The 17,666-nt window shown below is 36.4% G+C and overlaps 1 protein-coding gene across 29 annotated transcripts in view; it reads right to left on the reverse strand.

Annotated features, from left to right (window-relative positions):
* The window catches only part of TRIP12 (thyroid hormone receptor interactor 12), a 132,052-nt gene that overhangs the window by 47,019 nt on the left and 67,367 nt on the right, over positions 1-17,666 (reverse strand). For 25 of the 29 annotated variants that reach the window (XM_036422153.2, XM_036422176.2, XM_036422174.2 and 22 more), the window contains 4 exons: positions 14,172-14,308; positions 8,483-8,566; positions 7,155-7,250; positions 929-1,077 (listed from right to left, as the gene is read on the reverse strand). In XM_036422153.2, coding sequence (XP_036278046.1) covers positions 929-1,077; positions 7,155-7,250; positions 8,483-8,566; positions 14,172-14,308 — 466 coding nt within the window. The remainder of the gene's footprint in view (positions 1-928; positions 1,078-7,154; positions 7,251-8,482; positions 8,567-14,171; positions 14,309-17,666) is intronic. The other 4 variants (XM_036422158.2, XM_036422177.2, XM_036422169.2 and 1 more) reach the window with 3 other exon arrangements.

Below are 17,666 nucleotides of genomic sequence, written 5' to 3' on the forward strand. Positions count from 1 at the left end.
ATTGTGTCAACATTTCTGCCTAGATTTTACAGCTTCCTTGTTTAACTAATAAAAACTGCATTTTCAACAGTAGATAGTAAAAGGTAAACCTTGTTATTTGTTGCTATGTATTTTTTAATGAACAACACCAACAAAACAAGAAAGTTAAATTTGGGAAACAGAAGCCAGCTACTGAAGAATCTGTAATTTGAGAATGAAAATTAGCTAGGCCACATGTCAAAAAAAGTACAAAAGCTAATAATACTGTTTTCTCAAAGTATTCATGAATCAACATGCAAAGCTTTATTAGAGGGGAACTAGTAAGATTTAAGCGGTGGCTTTCATTATCCAAAGATCTGATGTGCAATAGGAGAAAAATTAATTTAATCTTTATCAGCTCCAGTCAGAACCCAATCACCCAACAATTAAGAATAGGGAGGAAAAAAAAGAAAAGGAAAAAAAGACCATGTCACCTTATATTTGACTGGTCTTCATTGAGCTCTCTCCTTAACACTCACCTTTACCCATAATTTGAAAATGTAACCAAATGGAACAATCTGATATAGCAATCATAATTTCACGTTTGTCAAGGTTATTAGATATTTTTTAAAAACTTACATATCTTTAACTTCCAATATGCAATGAATGTATTCATGATGTTCATTTTACATGTATCACAGGGATATACGTAAAAGAAAGCATGTAAATTTTGGCATAAGTCAAGAGGCCAACAATTTAAAGGTAGTCATTGAATTAACAAGAAAATTTACTAAAAATCATTAGCAATCACTCACAATATATGTAAACATTAAGTAAAAGCAATAAGCCACACTCCACTAACTCTTAATTCTGTTGTTTTAAAATTCATAATGACAATAATCATACTTTCAGTAAATACAGGAAGCATAGAGGACAAGTGAGGTAAAAAAAGTAGAAAACTTTATCTTACCAAAGCTGGAACTACACTCTTGACAGGAAACCCTCCCAGTGTCTCCTCATTTCCCATGACCAATAATTGACACATTTCAATAACTGCCTGGAGTTGCTGGCTTTCATCACTTGCTTGCAGTCCTTGTAGAAGCTGCTGGGCCTTAGAACCTTCAAAGAGAAAAACAATATTTTAAACATTTAAGAAAATTATTACTAGGTAAAAGATGTGACTCTACATGGTAGTTGGCCGCTTATCTTTTCCTCCCAAATGAAGACTGGGTGGATATCAGGGTTAAGACAAGTTGCTGGTAATTCAAGACAATTAAAATGGTTGACCTGAAGTGATTTCACAGTTATGTATATATTTCTGCCTTAATATTTACCTATTTAAATGAGTAGCTGATATTTTTAATAGCTAAAATAAAAATTATTCATATGAATATATATATTGTTATAGTTAATATATCTGCTTTTAACTATAAAAAGGGTGACCCCAAAAAATGTATAAACACACTTTGAATAATTAATTATAAAGGCGATATTTATTAAAAAATACATTTCATTTTCAAAGTTGAGCTATCAGCTGTTCAAGTATGTATACATTTTTTGGTGGGGGGTGACATATGTGTATAAAATAATGAGCAAACATTTTCTGCAATAAAAAAAGCCTGCTAAATAATAATGTCCAGGCTTCAAAGAAAGTATCATATACTTCTAAATATCTGCATGAGAATATAATCCAATTAATAGTGAAAGAGCAAGAAAATAAAGACAATAAAACAATGCATCTAACAAAAAAAAAGAGAATGGAAAGAACAACAAAGTATTTCCTAAAAACAAAAAACAGCAAGTGAAGGACTTTTTTCACTTCTCATTTCATTTGCAGATGCTATCGGAGTAGTTTAGAGAACTACTGTAAAGGCTTGATTTCACTGTCTAAACAATTGAAAAATGCTAAGAATCAAAGGGAGACGAGCTGTCAAAAATCTACACAAGAAATAAAAAAATAGTCTCTAAATATGTTTCAAATTTTTGTGGACATCCTCCTTATAATTATGGTTAATTTAATCAATGATGACCAAATTTATATTTCATGTTACTTTCAAGCCCTTTCTCTTCTTATACCTTGTCAGCTTATTACTTTTGTACTGGATTTTCTTCACTCCCATATCATTAAGTATTAAAATGAGTAGAAATACGTTTGGAAAATATCAATGAATACGGAATTCATATGAAAACCAAAGGTTTTTAGGAAGGTGTAAACCTCTCAAAGAGGAACAGATGATCCTTGCAAGGTTTCTTTTCTATATTATTTAAGACTGACTAATAAATATCACTGCCTTCCTACATCTACCATAATTAAGGACTGCTGGATCCTAACTGCTTGCCTGCCTGAAAATATACTGCAAGAAAGTCAACTTCAAAGGAATACCATCTTTAATATTTTTTAACTAAATAATATCAATGCTAGTTAGAGCAGGCTAATTTTTGTGTTGAAATAATGTGGAAGAAAAAAAAATTAGGGAATGTAACTACTGAAAACAAAAAATCCTCAGTTGCACCTATATTCTTTTTTAAAGAATAAAATAGTACATATAAAGTATGTCCTAATAAGCACAACTGTCTGAAACAACAACAACAAATCGACACAAATGCCATTGGATATTTTATAAACGTTGAGGTTGGCAATTCTAAATACATAGATCATTTTGGCATAATCAAAATCATCATCAATATCCCCAGAGGATATTATGCTAAGTGAAATAAATCAGAGAAAGATAAATACCATAAGATTTCATTTTTATGTGGAATCCAAAAAACAAAGTAAAGAAGCAGAAATAAACTCTTAGATACAGAGAACAAACTGATGGTTGCTGGGTAGTAGGGAGATTGAGAGGCTGGGTGAAGAAGGTCAGTAGATTAAGAAGTACAAATTGGCAGTTACAAAATAGTTCCATGTATATAAAGTACAGAGCTTAGGGAATGTAGTTGATAATGTCATGTTAACTACGTATGTGTCAGATGGATGCCAAGACTAATCACTAACCAGGAAAATCACTTTGCAAGTTACATAAATGTATATAACCACTATGCTGTACACCTGAAACTAATATAATACTGAACACAAATTGTAGCTGAAAATTATAAATAAATGTTAAGAGTCTCAGGAACCACGCAGGAGTCTATGGACCACTTTGGAACCATTATCATAGTTCAAGAGTTGGTTGGCAAATCCTCCTATATAATAAAGAGGTAATATGCAAATTGACCACCACTCCAACACACAAGATAGCCACCACCATGTGGCCACAAGATGGTCTGCAGGGGAGGACAGTGAGGAGGGGATCAGGCCTACAGGGGAGGCAGTTGGGGGCCATCAGGCCAGCATGGGAGATATTAACTCACAGGAGGAGAAGTTGGGTGTCATTGTGTCAGAAAGGGAGCAGATAAGGGACAAGCAGGCTGGCAGGCAGAAGTGGATACGGCAATCAGGCAGGCAAGTAGTTAGGATCCAGCAGTCCTGGTTGTGAGAGGGATGCCAGATTGGAGAGTACAGGCCAGGCTGAGAAATACGCCTCTCGTGCACAAATTTCGTGCACTGGGCCTCTAGTATTTTCCATAAAGAGCCATATCCAACTTCCTGCTTGTTTTTATAAAGCTTATGAACTAAAAATGATTTACACATTTTGAGACATGTCAAATTAAATGAATGTGAATTTCAGCATCCATAAAGTTGTGTTAGAATAGAGCCATGCAAATCTGTTTACATATTGTCTGTGTCTGCTTTCATGCCACAGTGCCAGAGCTGAAGAGTTGCAACAGAGACTCTATGATCTACAAAGGCCAATATACTTACTATCTGGCCTTTTACAGAAAATATAAAAGACAGGTAAAATGAGTAAAATAATTAGAATCTATAATAAAAAGCATTTAACTTTTTAAAACTGAAAAACATAATATAAAAAATTTAAAGCTCACTGATAGGTTTCCAAGATTAAAGATAGCAGAAAAAAAGAATTGATGAATTTGAAAGCTGGCCAATAGAAAGTTTCAAAATGGGTAAAAGAAACAAATTCTCACAAAAATAAAACAAAGTCAAGAGACATGTTGAATGAATCAAAGTTCAAATATGATTTTGAGTATAATTTTGATACTCCTGGAAGAAATGAATGATAATATTTTAAGATAGTAAGATAGGAGAAATATTTGATGAGATGATGGCAAAGAATTTCCCAAAACTGATGAGAGATATTAACTCACAGACTCAAAGGTTATGTGAAATCCAAGCAAATGAAAATGAAAAACACTATCACGCAGTCTTAATATAGTCAAAAAACTAAAAATTAATTACATCTTGAAAAAGCAAATCTTAAAAGCCAGAGGAAAAAGAAATTGCCTTGGAAAGGCAACAGGAAGACTTTAAAACAGAAACCAGATGACATTACAAGTGCTGAGGTTTTTACAACTGAGGAAAGTATCTTTGAGAAATCCAAACAAATGCAAAGAGAAATTATTACTAGTAATCATTCACTACAAGGAAAAAATTATTCAGGCTAAACAGAAACAAATCCTAGAAGAAGAAAAAAAAAATGCAGGAAGGAATTAAAATGGCATATATGTTGACAAACATAAAATATGGATGTTCTAAAATAACAATTATGTTTTATTGTGTTTATAACACCTGTATACGTAAAACAAGTTGAAACAATAGTATTAAGGATTGCAGGAAGTAAGGAGTTAAATTTTTGTAAGCTTCTTTTTTTTTTTTTTTTTAAATATATTTTATTGATTTTGTACAGAGAGGAAGGGAGAGAGATAGAGAGTTAGAAACATCGATGAGAGAGAGTCATCGATCAGCTGCCTCTTGCACACCCCCTACTGGGGATATGCCCGCAACCAAGGTACATGCCCTTGACCGGAATCGAACCCGGGACCTTTCAGTCCCCAAGCCGACGCTCTATCCATTGAGCCAAACTGGTTTCGGCGAATTTTTGTAAGCTTCTTAAACTGCTTGTATATGATAGGTTATATATGGTAGGCTATATAAACCAAGGATATGCATTAAAATCTCTAGGATAATTACTAAAAGAAGTATATAAGGATATATAATTAACAAGTTAGCAAAAGAAAAAAAAAATAACACATTTTTTATACATGACAGGTAGGAAAGTAAAAACAGCAAAACTCCAAAAGAAAGTGATTTACATCTGCCAAATGTTATATGCATTTACGTTTTTACACAGCAATCTCCCTTTCAGAAACCTATCCCACGGATAACACACAGAAAAATGGGAAATAAACCAAATTATTTAGCTAATTCAAAAGGAAACTGGCTAAGAAAACTGTAGCACCATGGTGCTTTACAAAAGGGAAAAAAATTATTTCTCGTACAATTTACATATGCAATTATGGATAGTGACATCAAAATCTGTTGTTAAAAGCAAGGTAAGGTGTGCAAAATTTATCACCTTTTTCTAAGAAAGGCAATATGTATGAATTATCTAACAAGGATTTACTTATTTCTCAAGTAAATAACAGAAGAATAAGCCATTAAATTAACAAAGGTTATTTGTGTGGGAGGGGGAAAAGGGGTAAATGGACATCAAGCAAAGAAGTGACTATGTCATTATCATTAGGAACTGGAATGTTTGGCATGGGAGAAAGAAGATAACAATAAAAAGTTAATTAAAACCCTGTAGGCCTGAATTTGAATTGGCAGCATTAGTATGAACTCTTATTTTCATTTTTTATTGACTTTTAGAGAGGAAGAAAGGAAGTGGGAGAGACAGAAACATAGATGAGAGAGAAATATCAATTATTGCCTCCTGCACATCCCCTACTGGGGTCTGAGTCCAAAACCTGGGCATGTGCCCTGACGGAGAATCAAACCGACGACCTCTTGGTGCATGGGATGATGTTCAACTAACTGAGCCACACTGGCTGGGGAAAAGATAAAATGCAACTACTTACTGAGTTTGTACATTAAAAATATCAGGTAACAATGACCAAACAAGTAGCAAAGAATGAATATGCCTCTCCAGAATGTAAGTTCCAAATACGATTTCATAAAAAAAAAAAAAAAAAAAAAAAAAAATCAGGGCTCTCTAAGAAATGTTTGATTTCAGGTATGGGGGCATGTGGTGGAGGTTGTGGAAGAAAGAGCTAAACTTCTCATATCAGAAAGCAATGTGGTTATGAAAAATAGCCTTAGCCTGGCCAGCTGGGTCAGTAGTAGAGCAATAATCTATGAACTAGGAGGTCATAATTTGATTCTTTGTCAGGGAATATGCCCAGGTTGTGGGCTGGATCCCCAATGTGAGGTGTGCAGGAAGCAGCCGAGCAATGATTCTCTCTCATCATTGATGTTTCTATCTCTCTCTCTCTTCCTCTCTGAAATAAAAAAATATATATTTAAAGAAAGCTAAAGATAATATTCTATACCATAAAAAAACTTAACTGGATTCGCAATTATACTAAGTTATTCTGAGTTACAAGTTGAGACTTTAAAAATCACCTTTGTCATACTATACATGACAAGATCTCAGGATTATAATACATTAATTTGATTAAATGAGACCAGTGACTGTGGTAATTGTGCTGAGAAATCTTTCCTCCAAAGTTCATATTACAACTGTCTTATAGGTTAAATTTATTATATTGTAAAAAAACAAAAAACAAAAAACCCTCAAGATTTAAATAGATGCAAATCATGCCATCAAATGCTGTAATAATCAATGTAATCATCTGAGATTCCTTACTCTTCTATAACTCAAATAAAGTGTCAACCTAGCTGGCATAGCTCAGTAGTTGAGCATCAACCTAATGACCAGGAGGTCATAGTTCAATTCCCATACAGGGCATAAGTCAGGGTTGCAAGCTGGGTCCCCAGTGTGGGGCGTGCAGGAGGCAGCTAAACAATAACTCTCATCATTTATGTTTCTATCTTTCTCTTTCCCTTCCTCTCTGAAATCAATAAAAATATATTAAAAAAACAAAAAGAGTCAAACTTTCTATAAATTTTGGTTTTCTAATTATTCCAATTCAGTAATCAAAAGTATAGAAAAAAAAATCTTAAGAGTTTCTATATTTTTAAAAAAATGTACAAACGCTCTATTTTTAAAACACGTTAAAGTTCATAAAAACTTCCTTATATTAATTAATAGGTAAGCAATAAAAACAGCACTCAATTATTAAAGGATTGATGGGGGTGAGGGAGGAGAACGAATTTAAAAGTGTTTACTTACTAGCTCCACTTCCAATTGTTCTGTGGAAAAGTTGTGACATCCGAGGACCAAGAGGGCCAAACAGGTGTGGAGGAAGACCCCTGGCCTCTAATAGAGCTAAAGAGAAAGAGGCAGGAGTAGTTGAGTTAATTGATGCAACTAATCCTATCTAAAAATTTGAAGCAACTGATTCACCTCACATAATTGATTTGGGCAACATTACCTTCCATGCTGAACTAGAGAAGCTACATTAAATGTTCAAGATCACTCTCATATTAATTATATTAGTATCTGTTACTTCAAGGCATCTTAAGGTTTTATGGCGATATTAAGTATCAGTATACCAGCAGGAACAGTGAGAGTGTTCCAAGAAAAACTCAAATATTTATTTTGAAGAAATTTTAAGGTAAACACCCTTACACTGCTCTTCCTGATATTGGTCATGACAGCCTCTAATATAAAAACATGAAAAATTATTTTTATTGGTTCCAAAAAAATAAGAAACCTGTGTTTATGAGGGTTCCAGTCAAAGAGAGACTGTTCTAAGTTCCTTCAGAAACTTAAAAGCAATATGAAACTGATTTATAAATAACATGTTTCTTATAAGCCTCATACTGAAAATCAGCTATCTCAAGATGATATAAATATATATTCATCCACTTGTAAAGAGCATATATATAAAACTGCTTTTTAAAAAGCACTAACACCATTAAAATAGTTAGAGTTTATATACACTTTACATTTGTTTGGAAAGAGGTGACAAATAATACAGAAGATCATGGCAAAAAAGTAGCGTATTGAAGGCATTGTGTTACTAGATACCAAAGAACAATATATGTTAAGCTACCCCTGCCTTAGACAATTTGGCTCGGTGGATAGAGCATTGGCCTGCAGACTGAAGGATCCTGAGTTCAATTCTGGTCAAGGGCACATGCCTGGGATGTGGGCTCAATCCCCAGTAGGGGGGTGTGCAGGATACAGCTGATCAATGATTCTCTCTCATTATTGATGTTTCTATCTCTCTTTCCCTCTCTGATATAAATAAAAAATATTTTTTAAAAAACAGCTATCCCTTTTCATAATGTTAATTTATTACCAGCTACACATGCAAACATAATGAAGAAGTTAAAATATTCAAAATCAATACAAGATTTTCTCTAAACAGATAAAATGAAGAGCTAGAAAATAATTTTCAAATTCCAAATCATGACTAAACAAAGAGCTTTATTTTTTTTTTGAGGTAGATGCATTGCTAGATTATGTTTAAAGAAACTTATCTCAATTAATTTCAACAAGAACAGCAGTATAGACAGCCCATAATAATGGTTTCTTATAAAAATTGTCTTTACCTTGTAATCGTCCCATCTCAGAGTCATCTGATTCACTCTCCCCAGAAGTGGTCATGCCCACAGCCCCTGCAACAGAACTAGAGGCTTCAAAGGGGAGAAAAAAAGGCAAGGGTTAAAAGAGGAATATTTAAACTCATTATGTCTGGTTTATGTTTAAAAAAATAAAAAGGAGTGCCCCCGCAGGCATGGCTCAGTGATTGAACTTCAATCTATACGAACCAGGAGTTCGAGGTTCGATTCCTGGTCAGGGCACATGCCCAGGTCGTGTACTCGAGCCTAGTCTGAGCAATACGGAAAGCATCTGATGAGTCTCTCTCTCTCTCTCTCTTTTTCCCTTACTCTCAGCATGTCCTCAGGCAAAGATTCAAAATAAATGCTTCAAATGAAGGGAGTCTTGTACCAACTGTATAGGAGCTGTCTGAGAATGGATACTTGTGGAAAGATACTGAGTTAGAATCATTGATTTATACTGTACACTAACTTAGAGGGTTTCACACACTAAGAAACTAAAGCATATTACATGGTAGTACATCTGAATTTCAAAAATAAAATTTTTTTAAAGGCAGATTACTCAGAACAACTCAATATTAAGCTAATAAGTAATTCACCTTTTTCTCCAGCACTACCGTAGTGTGCTGACAGAATTCCTGTAGGATCCCCCAGGGATCCAGCCTCCAAACTGTACTGACAATAGTACTGTTGTAATACCAGTGAACATGCCACATGCATCTTTTACATAAAGCTGGAAAAATACCTAAATCACCCTGTGATTTCAAATATGAGTGACAATGAAAACTCAGGCAAGTGTTTACAGGGCCTTAAGAACCTAAGCCTTTGAAGCTTTTATCCTCTTAGGTAAATACACCATGGAACAACAGTTTACACCCCACCTCACCAATGCAGCCTCCAGTTATATCTCTATGAATTGAACAACCTCTTATATCCTAAGGTGCAGAACGCCATAGTCATTATAAATATGCACTTCTTTTCTAAGATCTGGATTTGAGAGTCAAACATCCTAGTTTGTAACTCAGGGAAAGCTTACCCATTATATGCTTAAAGTTTGCCACCTTTATAAAATGAGGGTAACAGCACTCACACCTTAGCAGTTTAGAATATTCAATGAGAATATATGTAAAGTGCTTAATACTATGTCTGAAATAGAGGGTACACAACATAACTGTTAACTACTAATTATTACTGTAATGAGTCCACTTTAACAACACTCTCAGCAGCTCCATTTCTGTCATCCACATGGGAACTCCCCCACTTCCATGTTCAGATTTGAAATAAACATTAAAACACTGGGAAGGATAGGCTGTGTATCATAAAAAGGCTAAATGAGTTGAATATGAAATGGATTATTTTCCCTAAATCTACTATTTAAATCTTCAGGAAAGCTATTTGAAAAAACGGTACAGGAAAAAGTCCCCTCCTACCAAAAGCGAGGCTGTCAGTTCACCCAGTAATTTATCATACATAACTAGGAAACATCAGTGGTAAAAATGTTAAGCTGGACAGAAAGCTGAGAACAAAAGGCAAAAAACATGGATAAGTAGTAGGCAAACTAGAACCTTCCTGGCAAATGAGGACATGTGATTTACCAAAATCACATGTGATTTACATGTGACTAAAAAAAAAAAACAACCACCACCACCAACTAGCACATTTTATAATATTAAACAACAAAATTTGTGCACGGGTAGAGGGGGTTCTCTCAACCCAGCCAGACTGCACCCTCTCCAACTGGACATCCCTCTCACAATCTGGGACCACTGGCTTCAATTGCTCACCTGCCTGCCTGCCTGCCTGCCTGATAGCCCCCACTGCCCTCCCCTGCCGGCCTGATCACCCCTAACTGCCTCTGCCTCGGCCCCCAGCACCATGGCTTTGCCCAGAAGGAAGTCAGACCTGGTCTAAATAGCCAACTATCCTTTTATTAGTATAGGATTGCTTAAATGGTGTGGGGGAAGCCTTTTCCAGCAGGAGGAGATGTTCTTGGCAGACAAAAATACATAATCCCTACATCTGGACTAATAGCCAGCCATTTACATTATACTGCCAAACCGGTCATTAAAAAATTGAACTGCTTTCTTACACCTTACACCAAACAGCTATTGTCCTTACCACACCTCCATAGCCCCCTTAGATTCTGCCTTTGCAGTTCACACAGATTTGGTTCTGATTGGTCAGTTTCTATGCCAGTCAGTGTCTCTGGGCCTATCTCCGGGCCTGATCAGAGAGGTGGGGCCAGGGAAGCTATGGATCAGGCCCCAGCTCCTCTGTCCAGGCCTTTCTATGGGCCTGATCTGTAGTCCCCTCGGCAATCAGAGCTGGGTCGCAATACCTGCAGTGGTGGCAGTCAGTGATGACTTCTGGTTTTTGGTCATCCATTTCATCGTTTTGGATGTTACAGACCCTAACTCTTTATTTATATATATATATATATATATATATATATATATATATATATATATATATATATATATATATAGACTAGTGGCCTAGTGCAAGAAATTCATGCACAAAGGAGGGATTCCCTCAGCCCAGCCAGCACCGTCTCCAATCGGGGACTCCTTGGAAGATATCCTTCTTGCAATCTGGAACAGCTGGATCCTAACCACTCACCTACCTGCTTGATTACCCCTAACTGCCTCTGCATACCTGCCTGATTGCTCCTAACCCCTCTGCCTGATCGCCACTAACTGCCCTCCCCTGCCAGCCTGGTTGCCCCCAACTGCTCTCCCCTGCTGGCCTGATCTCATCCCTAATTACCCTCCCCTTGTTGGCCTCATTGTCCCCAACTGCCCTCCTCTGCTGGCCTGATCTCACCCCCAACAACCCTCCCCTGCCAGCCTGATCTTGCCCACAACTGCCCTCCTCTGCTGGCCAATTTGGTTTTGATTGGTCAGTTTCTATGCCAGTCAGCATCAAAAGCTCTGCCTCCTAGATAGCCATTGGTTTCTTCACACTTCACCCAGATTTGGTTCTGGTTGGTCAGTTTTTATGCCAGTCAGCATCTCTGGGCCTACCAATGGGGCCTGATCAGAAAGGCAAGGCTGATCAACAGCCCTGGAGAGAAACGGAGGCGGGGCTGCTGTTCAGACTGGGAGAGAAAGAGAGAGGCAAGTCCTGATCAAAAGCTGCCACAGCGACAATGATCAGTCCCTGCTTCTCTCTTCATGCCTCTCTCTGGCCTGATTCGCAGTCCCCTCAGCAGTCAGTTTTGGGGCATTGTGGTTGGTCAAGCCTCAGTCGTTACCAGACTTTACAACTCAGGGTTTTTATATAATATCGGGTCTAGTAAAAATTAATGTCGTTTTTAAACATTCGTTTAAAATCTTGCTTGGCGTTGACTTGTATTGACATAACCTTCAAACACGTGGTATCTACAGAACGTGTGAAGTGCAATTAACAAGTTTTGCTTGAAAAAGTTTGTGTTTGGTTTGGTTTTTGTTGCAAAACTAGGGCTAAGAAGATGGCGGATGAAGAGCATATTCGGCACTGCATGCTTTACGAGTTCCAATTAGGAAGAAAAGCAAGTGAGACTGCAAAAAACATCAGTAGTACTCTTGGTCAAGATGCAGTTAGCGCCAGAAAATGCCAGCGTTGGTTTGAGAAATTTCGCGAGGGAAATTTTTCGTTAGATGACAAGACTGGTCGAGGCCGTGTGTCCAATTTTGATCAAGAAGCTCTTCAAGCTCTTTTGGTGCAAAATCCTCAAATTACCCAACAAGAGCTTGCAACAACTTTAAATTGTTCACAAAAAACAATTTCCAATCAATTGCGTGCACTTGGCAAGGTCCAAAAGTTTGGAAAATGGGTTCCTCATGAGTTGACCGACAACAACCGTAATCAAAGAGTCACAATTTGCAGTTCGCTCCTCTCTCATCAAAACCGTTTGCCGTTTTTAGAGCAAATTGTTACCGGAGATGAAAAATGGGTGCTGTGTGTTAATTTGAAAAGGCGGCCTCAATGGTTGGACAAAAATGAGGCTCCGCAGCCCAAGCCAAAACCTGACTTGAATGCGAAAAAAGTGATGTTGTGTGTTTGGTGGAATTTTAAAGGAATTCTTCATTATGAACTTTTACCATCTATTGGAACCAAACCATTACAAGTGCAGTGTATAGTGCCCAATTGGAAAGGTTAGCCCAAGCTTTAAGAGAAAAAGAACCCACGCTGATTAATCGGAAGGGCGTAATTCTTCACCACGATAACGCAGGACCGCATACTGCAAGAATCACTGCTGAAAAACTGTGCCAGTTGGAATGGGAAGTTCTCCTTCAACCTGCATATTCTCCTGATATTGCCCCTTCCGATTACCATTTGTTTCGTTCTTTGCAAAACTTTCTTCTTGGAAAAAAATTTAATAATGAAGAATGCCTCAAAAATGCATTGACAGAATTTTTTGCATCAAAATCACAAGAATTTTACAACAGAGGGATTAAAATGCTTCCTGAGCATTGGGCACAAGTAGTAGAAAACAACGGCAACTATATTGTTGATTAAATTTTGTTGTATTGTTTAAATAAATTCGATTTAAAAAAGTATTAGAAAACTACATTAATTATTACTAGACCTAATAGGATAGTATATGAAAGGGCTTTGTTTAAAAGTAAGTATATGTTTAAAACCAATATGTTGTCATCCTGATTTAATGGCCTCATATCCAAACCTTTATAATGATGAATTGCCAACATTTTAAATCACATCTTAATGCTAGTGAGAAATATTAATAACAAGCAACATTTTAAAACATGTTAACACAATTAGCTATGGAAATATTAGCCTTCTTTTAGTATTGGTAAAGAATACATATTTAAAGCTGAAGGAAGGGGATGGCTTAACTTTTGCTATGCTAAGGTATCAAGAATAAAAATAAGCCCATAAAAAAAGGAGATATGTGTAATACTATCAACAATAAAAAATAAATTTAAAAATGAAAAAAAAGCCCATAAAAATGTAAATAGTTTTCTTGAAATTGCTTAGATTCAAAATGAATACTTATTATTTTTTAGGAATTTCAATATTCTAAATTGAAATTGAAGCAAATTAAGCCATATTCTTACACTTTTATAATAAACCTAAATTTTTTCAGACAATCAATGGGCAACTATTATATATGGTCATTAATATAAGAAGAAGCTAAAGCAGAAAGAGACTTACAGCCTTCTGAATATAATTAGTACAAATTTGGATTTGGGAAAGAATTAAACAACAAAAACCAAATCAAACTTATCAAGAAACCAAACCTATGAAGTGAAACAAAACAGGACAAAAAGTTCATTTATATACATATTAGTTTAAGTGACCATTACCACCAGTTGGCCAAACGACCAGTCAACCAGTCACTATGATACGCACTGACCACCAGGGTCATGTTCTCAATGCAAGTGCTAACCCCTGGTGGTCAGTGTGCACTCTCAACCAACCTCCCACTCCCCCGGGCTGCCCAGACCATCAGGACTGGGCAAGACAACCCTGACTGACCCAGATTAGCCAGCCAGGCAGAGGAACCCCCTGCCCCAGACTGTGCATGATTTCGTGCACCAGACTTCTAGTTGGTAATAAACATCTAGTATACTTCTGTCCCCTCTTTCATTATATGTGGTATACCTAAAAAGTAATTTATCTCTAAATAAACATGTAAGATACATAAAAGCATTTTAGGGCTAAGAAGCGCCACTACCTGCAGCTCCTTGAGGGGTTTCATCTGTCCGTGCAGCTGAAGAATTTACTGTCTCCTGGTTGCTCTCAGGATCTGCCATTTTCTCTTGTCGACGAGCTTCAGCTGCTCCTCTTTTGCCCAGGCCAGAGCCTCGCCGACTACAACAGAAAAATGCCATCAGAGGCAGCACTACCAGCAACCAAGAGCAATGAAGACACAGCACAAAGCTGCAATGTATGGAGCACAAAGCCAGTTTCTTCTTTTTACATAAAAATTGTTGCAGAAAATCACTATGGGTAACAAGCAAGACATTATATATTTAAAAACCTTCCAAATTAATATTACATTCATAATACAAACTTTTGTGTTGTCATCCTTACAGAAAGAAATGCTTTTTAAACACTTCCAAATAAATGAAAACATGACTACTTTTGTAGAAGGAATTAACATTTACAATAGCTCCCTACTTCAAAGGTAAATAATGGACCAATATACAGACTGTCAGATTGACACCTGACAAAGGGGGAGGGAAAGAGGGAATATGATGGGGAAAATTCCCATCACCTAAGTTTCAGATTTCATAAATCAAAAAATAACTATCCTAATAATGGACAATAGCTCTACCCTTTAAAATAAAGAATTAATTATTTAATATTTATAAGCAAAGATGAAATTTGGGAAGACACTTGTATAGGACTAAAGCATAGAATAAGATAGTGAAAAAAGAATTATCAGCCCGGCTTAAGAGGCTCAGTGGTTGAGCATTAACCAATGTACTAAGAGGTCACGGGTCTGATTTCCGGTCAGGACACATGGCCAGGTTTCGAGCTGGATCCCCAGTATAGGGCATGCAGGAGGAAATCTATCGGTCTTGATGCTTCTCTCTGTCTGACACTTTCTATCTTTCTGAAAATCAGTAAAAACGTATTTTTTTTTTCCAAAAAAGAATGATCAGCCAAAACCAGTTTGGCTCAGTGGATAGAGTGTCGGCCTGCGGACTGAAGGGTCCCGGGTTCAATTCCGGTCAGGGGCATGTGCCTTGGTTGTGGGCGCATCCCCAGTGGGGGGTGTGCAGGAGGCAGCTGATCGATGAATCTCTCTCATCGATGGTTTTAACTCTCTATCCCTCTCTCTTCCTCTCTGTCAAAAAAAATCAATGAAAGTATATTAAAAAAAAGAAGAAAGATCAGTCATTTCTTATGAAGCAAAGTACATTTTATTAATGATGACTTTATTTTCTATTTTAAAAGAAAATCAGGTAGAAGCAAGACTTTCCCAATTTACTACACCTTGATATGGTTCAAACAGCAGTCAAACTATAGAGACATTAGATGCTGCCTCGTAAAGAACCAGAATGAAGCATACATATTCAAATGAGGCTCTGAATTACCAAAAAATAGGAGAGCTTATTCTTCCAATTAGTTGAAGAAATTCATCCTAAACAGGAATTTATTTGGTTTATCTTTCCTTCACAGTAAAACTTAATTTGCCAAGCTACAAATTAGTGGGATTCAAATTAATTCATTTATTTGACATTTAATTTGCACCAATCATGTGATGCACACTGTGGTAAACACTATGGTTGCTGCCCTCCAGAAGTGTTAGTCTAAATGAGACACCATTGTAAAAAAGCAATTAATTGCAGATTCTCTACTAATTCTGAAAAACTTTGAGGTGAAGAGCATTCCAGGCAAATGGCTAGTATGTGCAATAGCATGTTTAAAAAAACAATGTACATAACCTTAATGTAAAAATACTTTATTTATTTTTTTAAAAAGCTAACAATTATCTGAACTTTTAGTGAATTGTAATTTTTTTGCAATTGGAGGAGGGTCTTACCTTCAACTTGTAAAAAAAAACACCCAATATCTACACAGTAAAATACTAAAGTGAAGCACTAATAAAACAAGGGCTGCCTGTACTGCCTAGAAACCTCAAAAGCAAATAGGTGTACTGATTCCAGATATTATAAACAATCCAGACATAACTAAAAAAGAATTGGAAAAGCAGAGATTAATGTGGTCAGGGTACAGGAAACAAGTCACTTATGTCATTATTGTACTCACTGCCAACAGCAAAGTCCACTGCTTTAGAGAAGAACTAAAGAACTGCTAAAACCTTTCTAAACCTTTCTACCAACCTGTGTTAGAAAAGAGAAAAGACAAACTAAAATCAGTTGTTCCATCACTGGCTTTTGGCACATTTAGTAAAGAGAACAAAGTTAATGAAAATGAAAGAAAAAAGCCTATACGGCTATGAAAAGTGAGAGTACAAGAGCACTTGATCAACTGATGACCAAGCCTGAAAAAAATGTGGGAATAAAATTGTCAGAAAAGATATTTAACTTTAATCTAGAAAAGTTAACAAAAGTATGTAAAAAAAATAAATAAAAGTTATGTGAAATAAGTAATACACTTATCAAACCAAAGGTAGCTGATCTTCTGAATATGAGCTTCAAAACGGTAACTGTGTGAGATGGGAATTAAAGATTTGAAAAGATACAAACAATACATTTTTCCTTGCCAGGTAGGGGTTGCATACAAAATTAAAATGAAGTACATCTCTCTCAATAACTGGTGTGAACACTTTTAGGAACTAATTAGGCAATATCACATTCATTTAAAGAGGCATCCCTTTTGATTCATTATTCATACTACCGAAAAATCAAGCTACCCCTAAAAAAAATAACCGAAATCTGCATTAAGATGCTTACTAGAGATTTATTTGGCTGACTAGAACTTCAAAAACAACCAAATGTCTGACTACTTGGCAATAACTGTGAAAACAATGTAGCAAGGAAAGAAAAGGTAAAGGATAAAAGTGTTACAAAAAAAAAAAAAATAGTATAATGACAATTTAGACCCCATGTGTGCCTGATGCACACCACCCAGACCATCATAAAATGCAGCAAAAGCCAGTGGGGACCCCAAACACTTACAGCTGACACCTGCAGGACGAACTCTATGGGGGAAGGAGTACAGCTCAGAACAGGGACAATCAAGGCATGAGACTCAAGACAGACCCAAAATCTGGGCTAAGGAGCCCACTGGACTACTAGGGCCTTCAACCTTTCAGACCTCAATCAGATTGCCCAGGGCCAGAAAGGAACAGCAGACTCACATTCACCTGCACTAGAGAACCTCCCAGGAGGCCCAGGAAAGACACACCAAATGACCAGACCCAACATCAGAGCAAAATCCAGCGAGCTCCACAAATAGCAGATTCAAAGGTTTTTGAATATGTGTTTTTTGTTTGTTTGTTTTTTGTGTGTGTGTGAGAGCAATTTTTTTTTGTTTTTGTTGTTTGCGTTTTTTTCTTCTTCCATATCTCTAATTTCTCTTTCCTTTGATTCTATTCTATGTCAGTATATTCTAGTGATTAATTTTTCTTAGTTTTTCTTTTTTCCATTTTACTTTTCCTGTCTAAATTTTAATATACCCATTATTGGGGAGAGACAAAATGGTGAAAAAATAGGCGGGTTCTGAGCCTTGTCCAGAAGCAGAGAGAGAGCAGCAA

This window comes from Pipistrellus kuhlii, unplaced genomic scaffold (assembly GCF_014108245.1).
Source record: "Pipistrellus kuhlii isolate mPipKuh1 unplaced genomic scaffold, mPipKuh1.p scaffold_m20_p_7, whole genome shotgun sequence".
Classification (NCBI taxonomy): Eukaryota; Metazoa; Chordata; class Mammalia; order Chiroptera; family Vespertilionidae; genus Pipistrellus; species Pipistrellus kuhlii.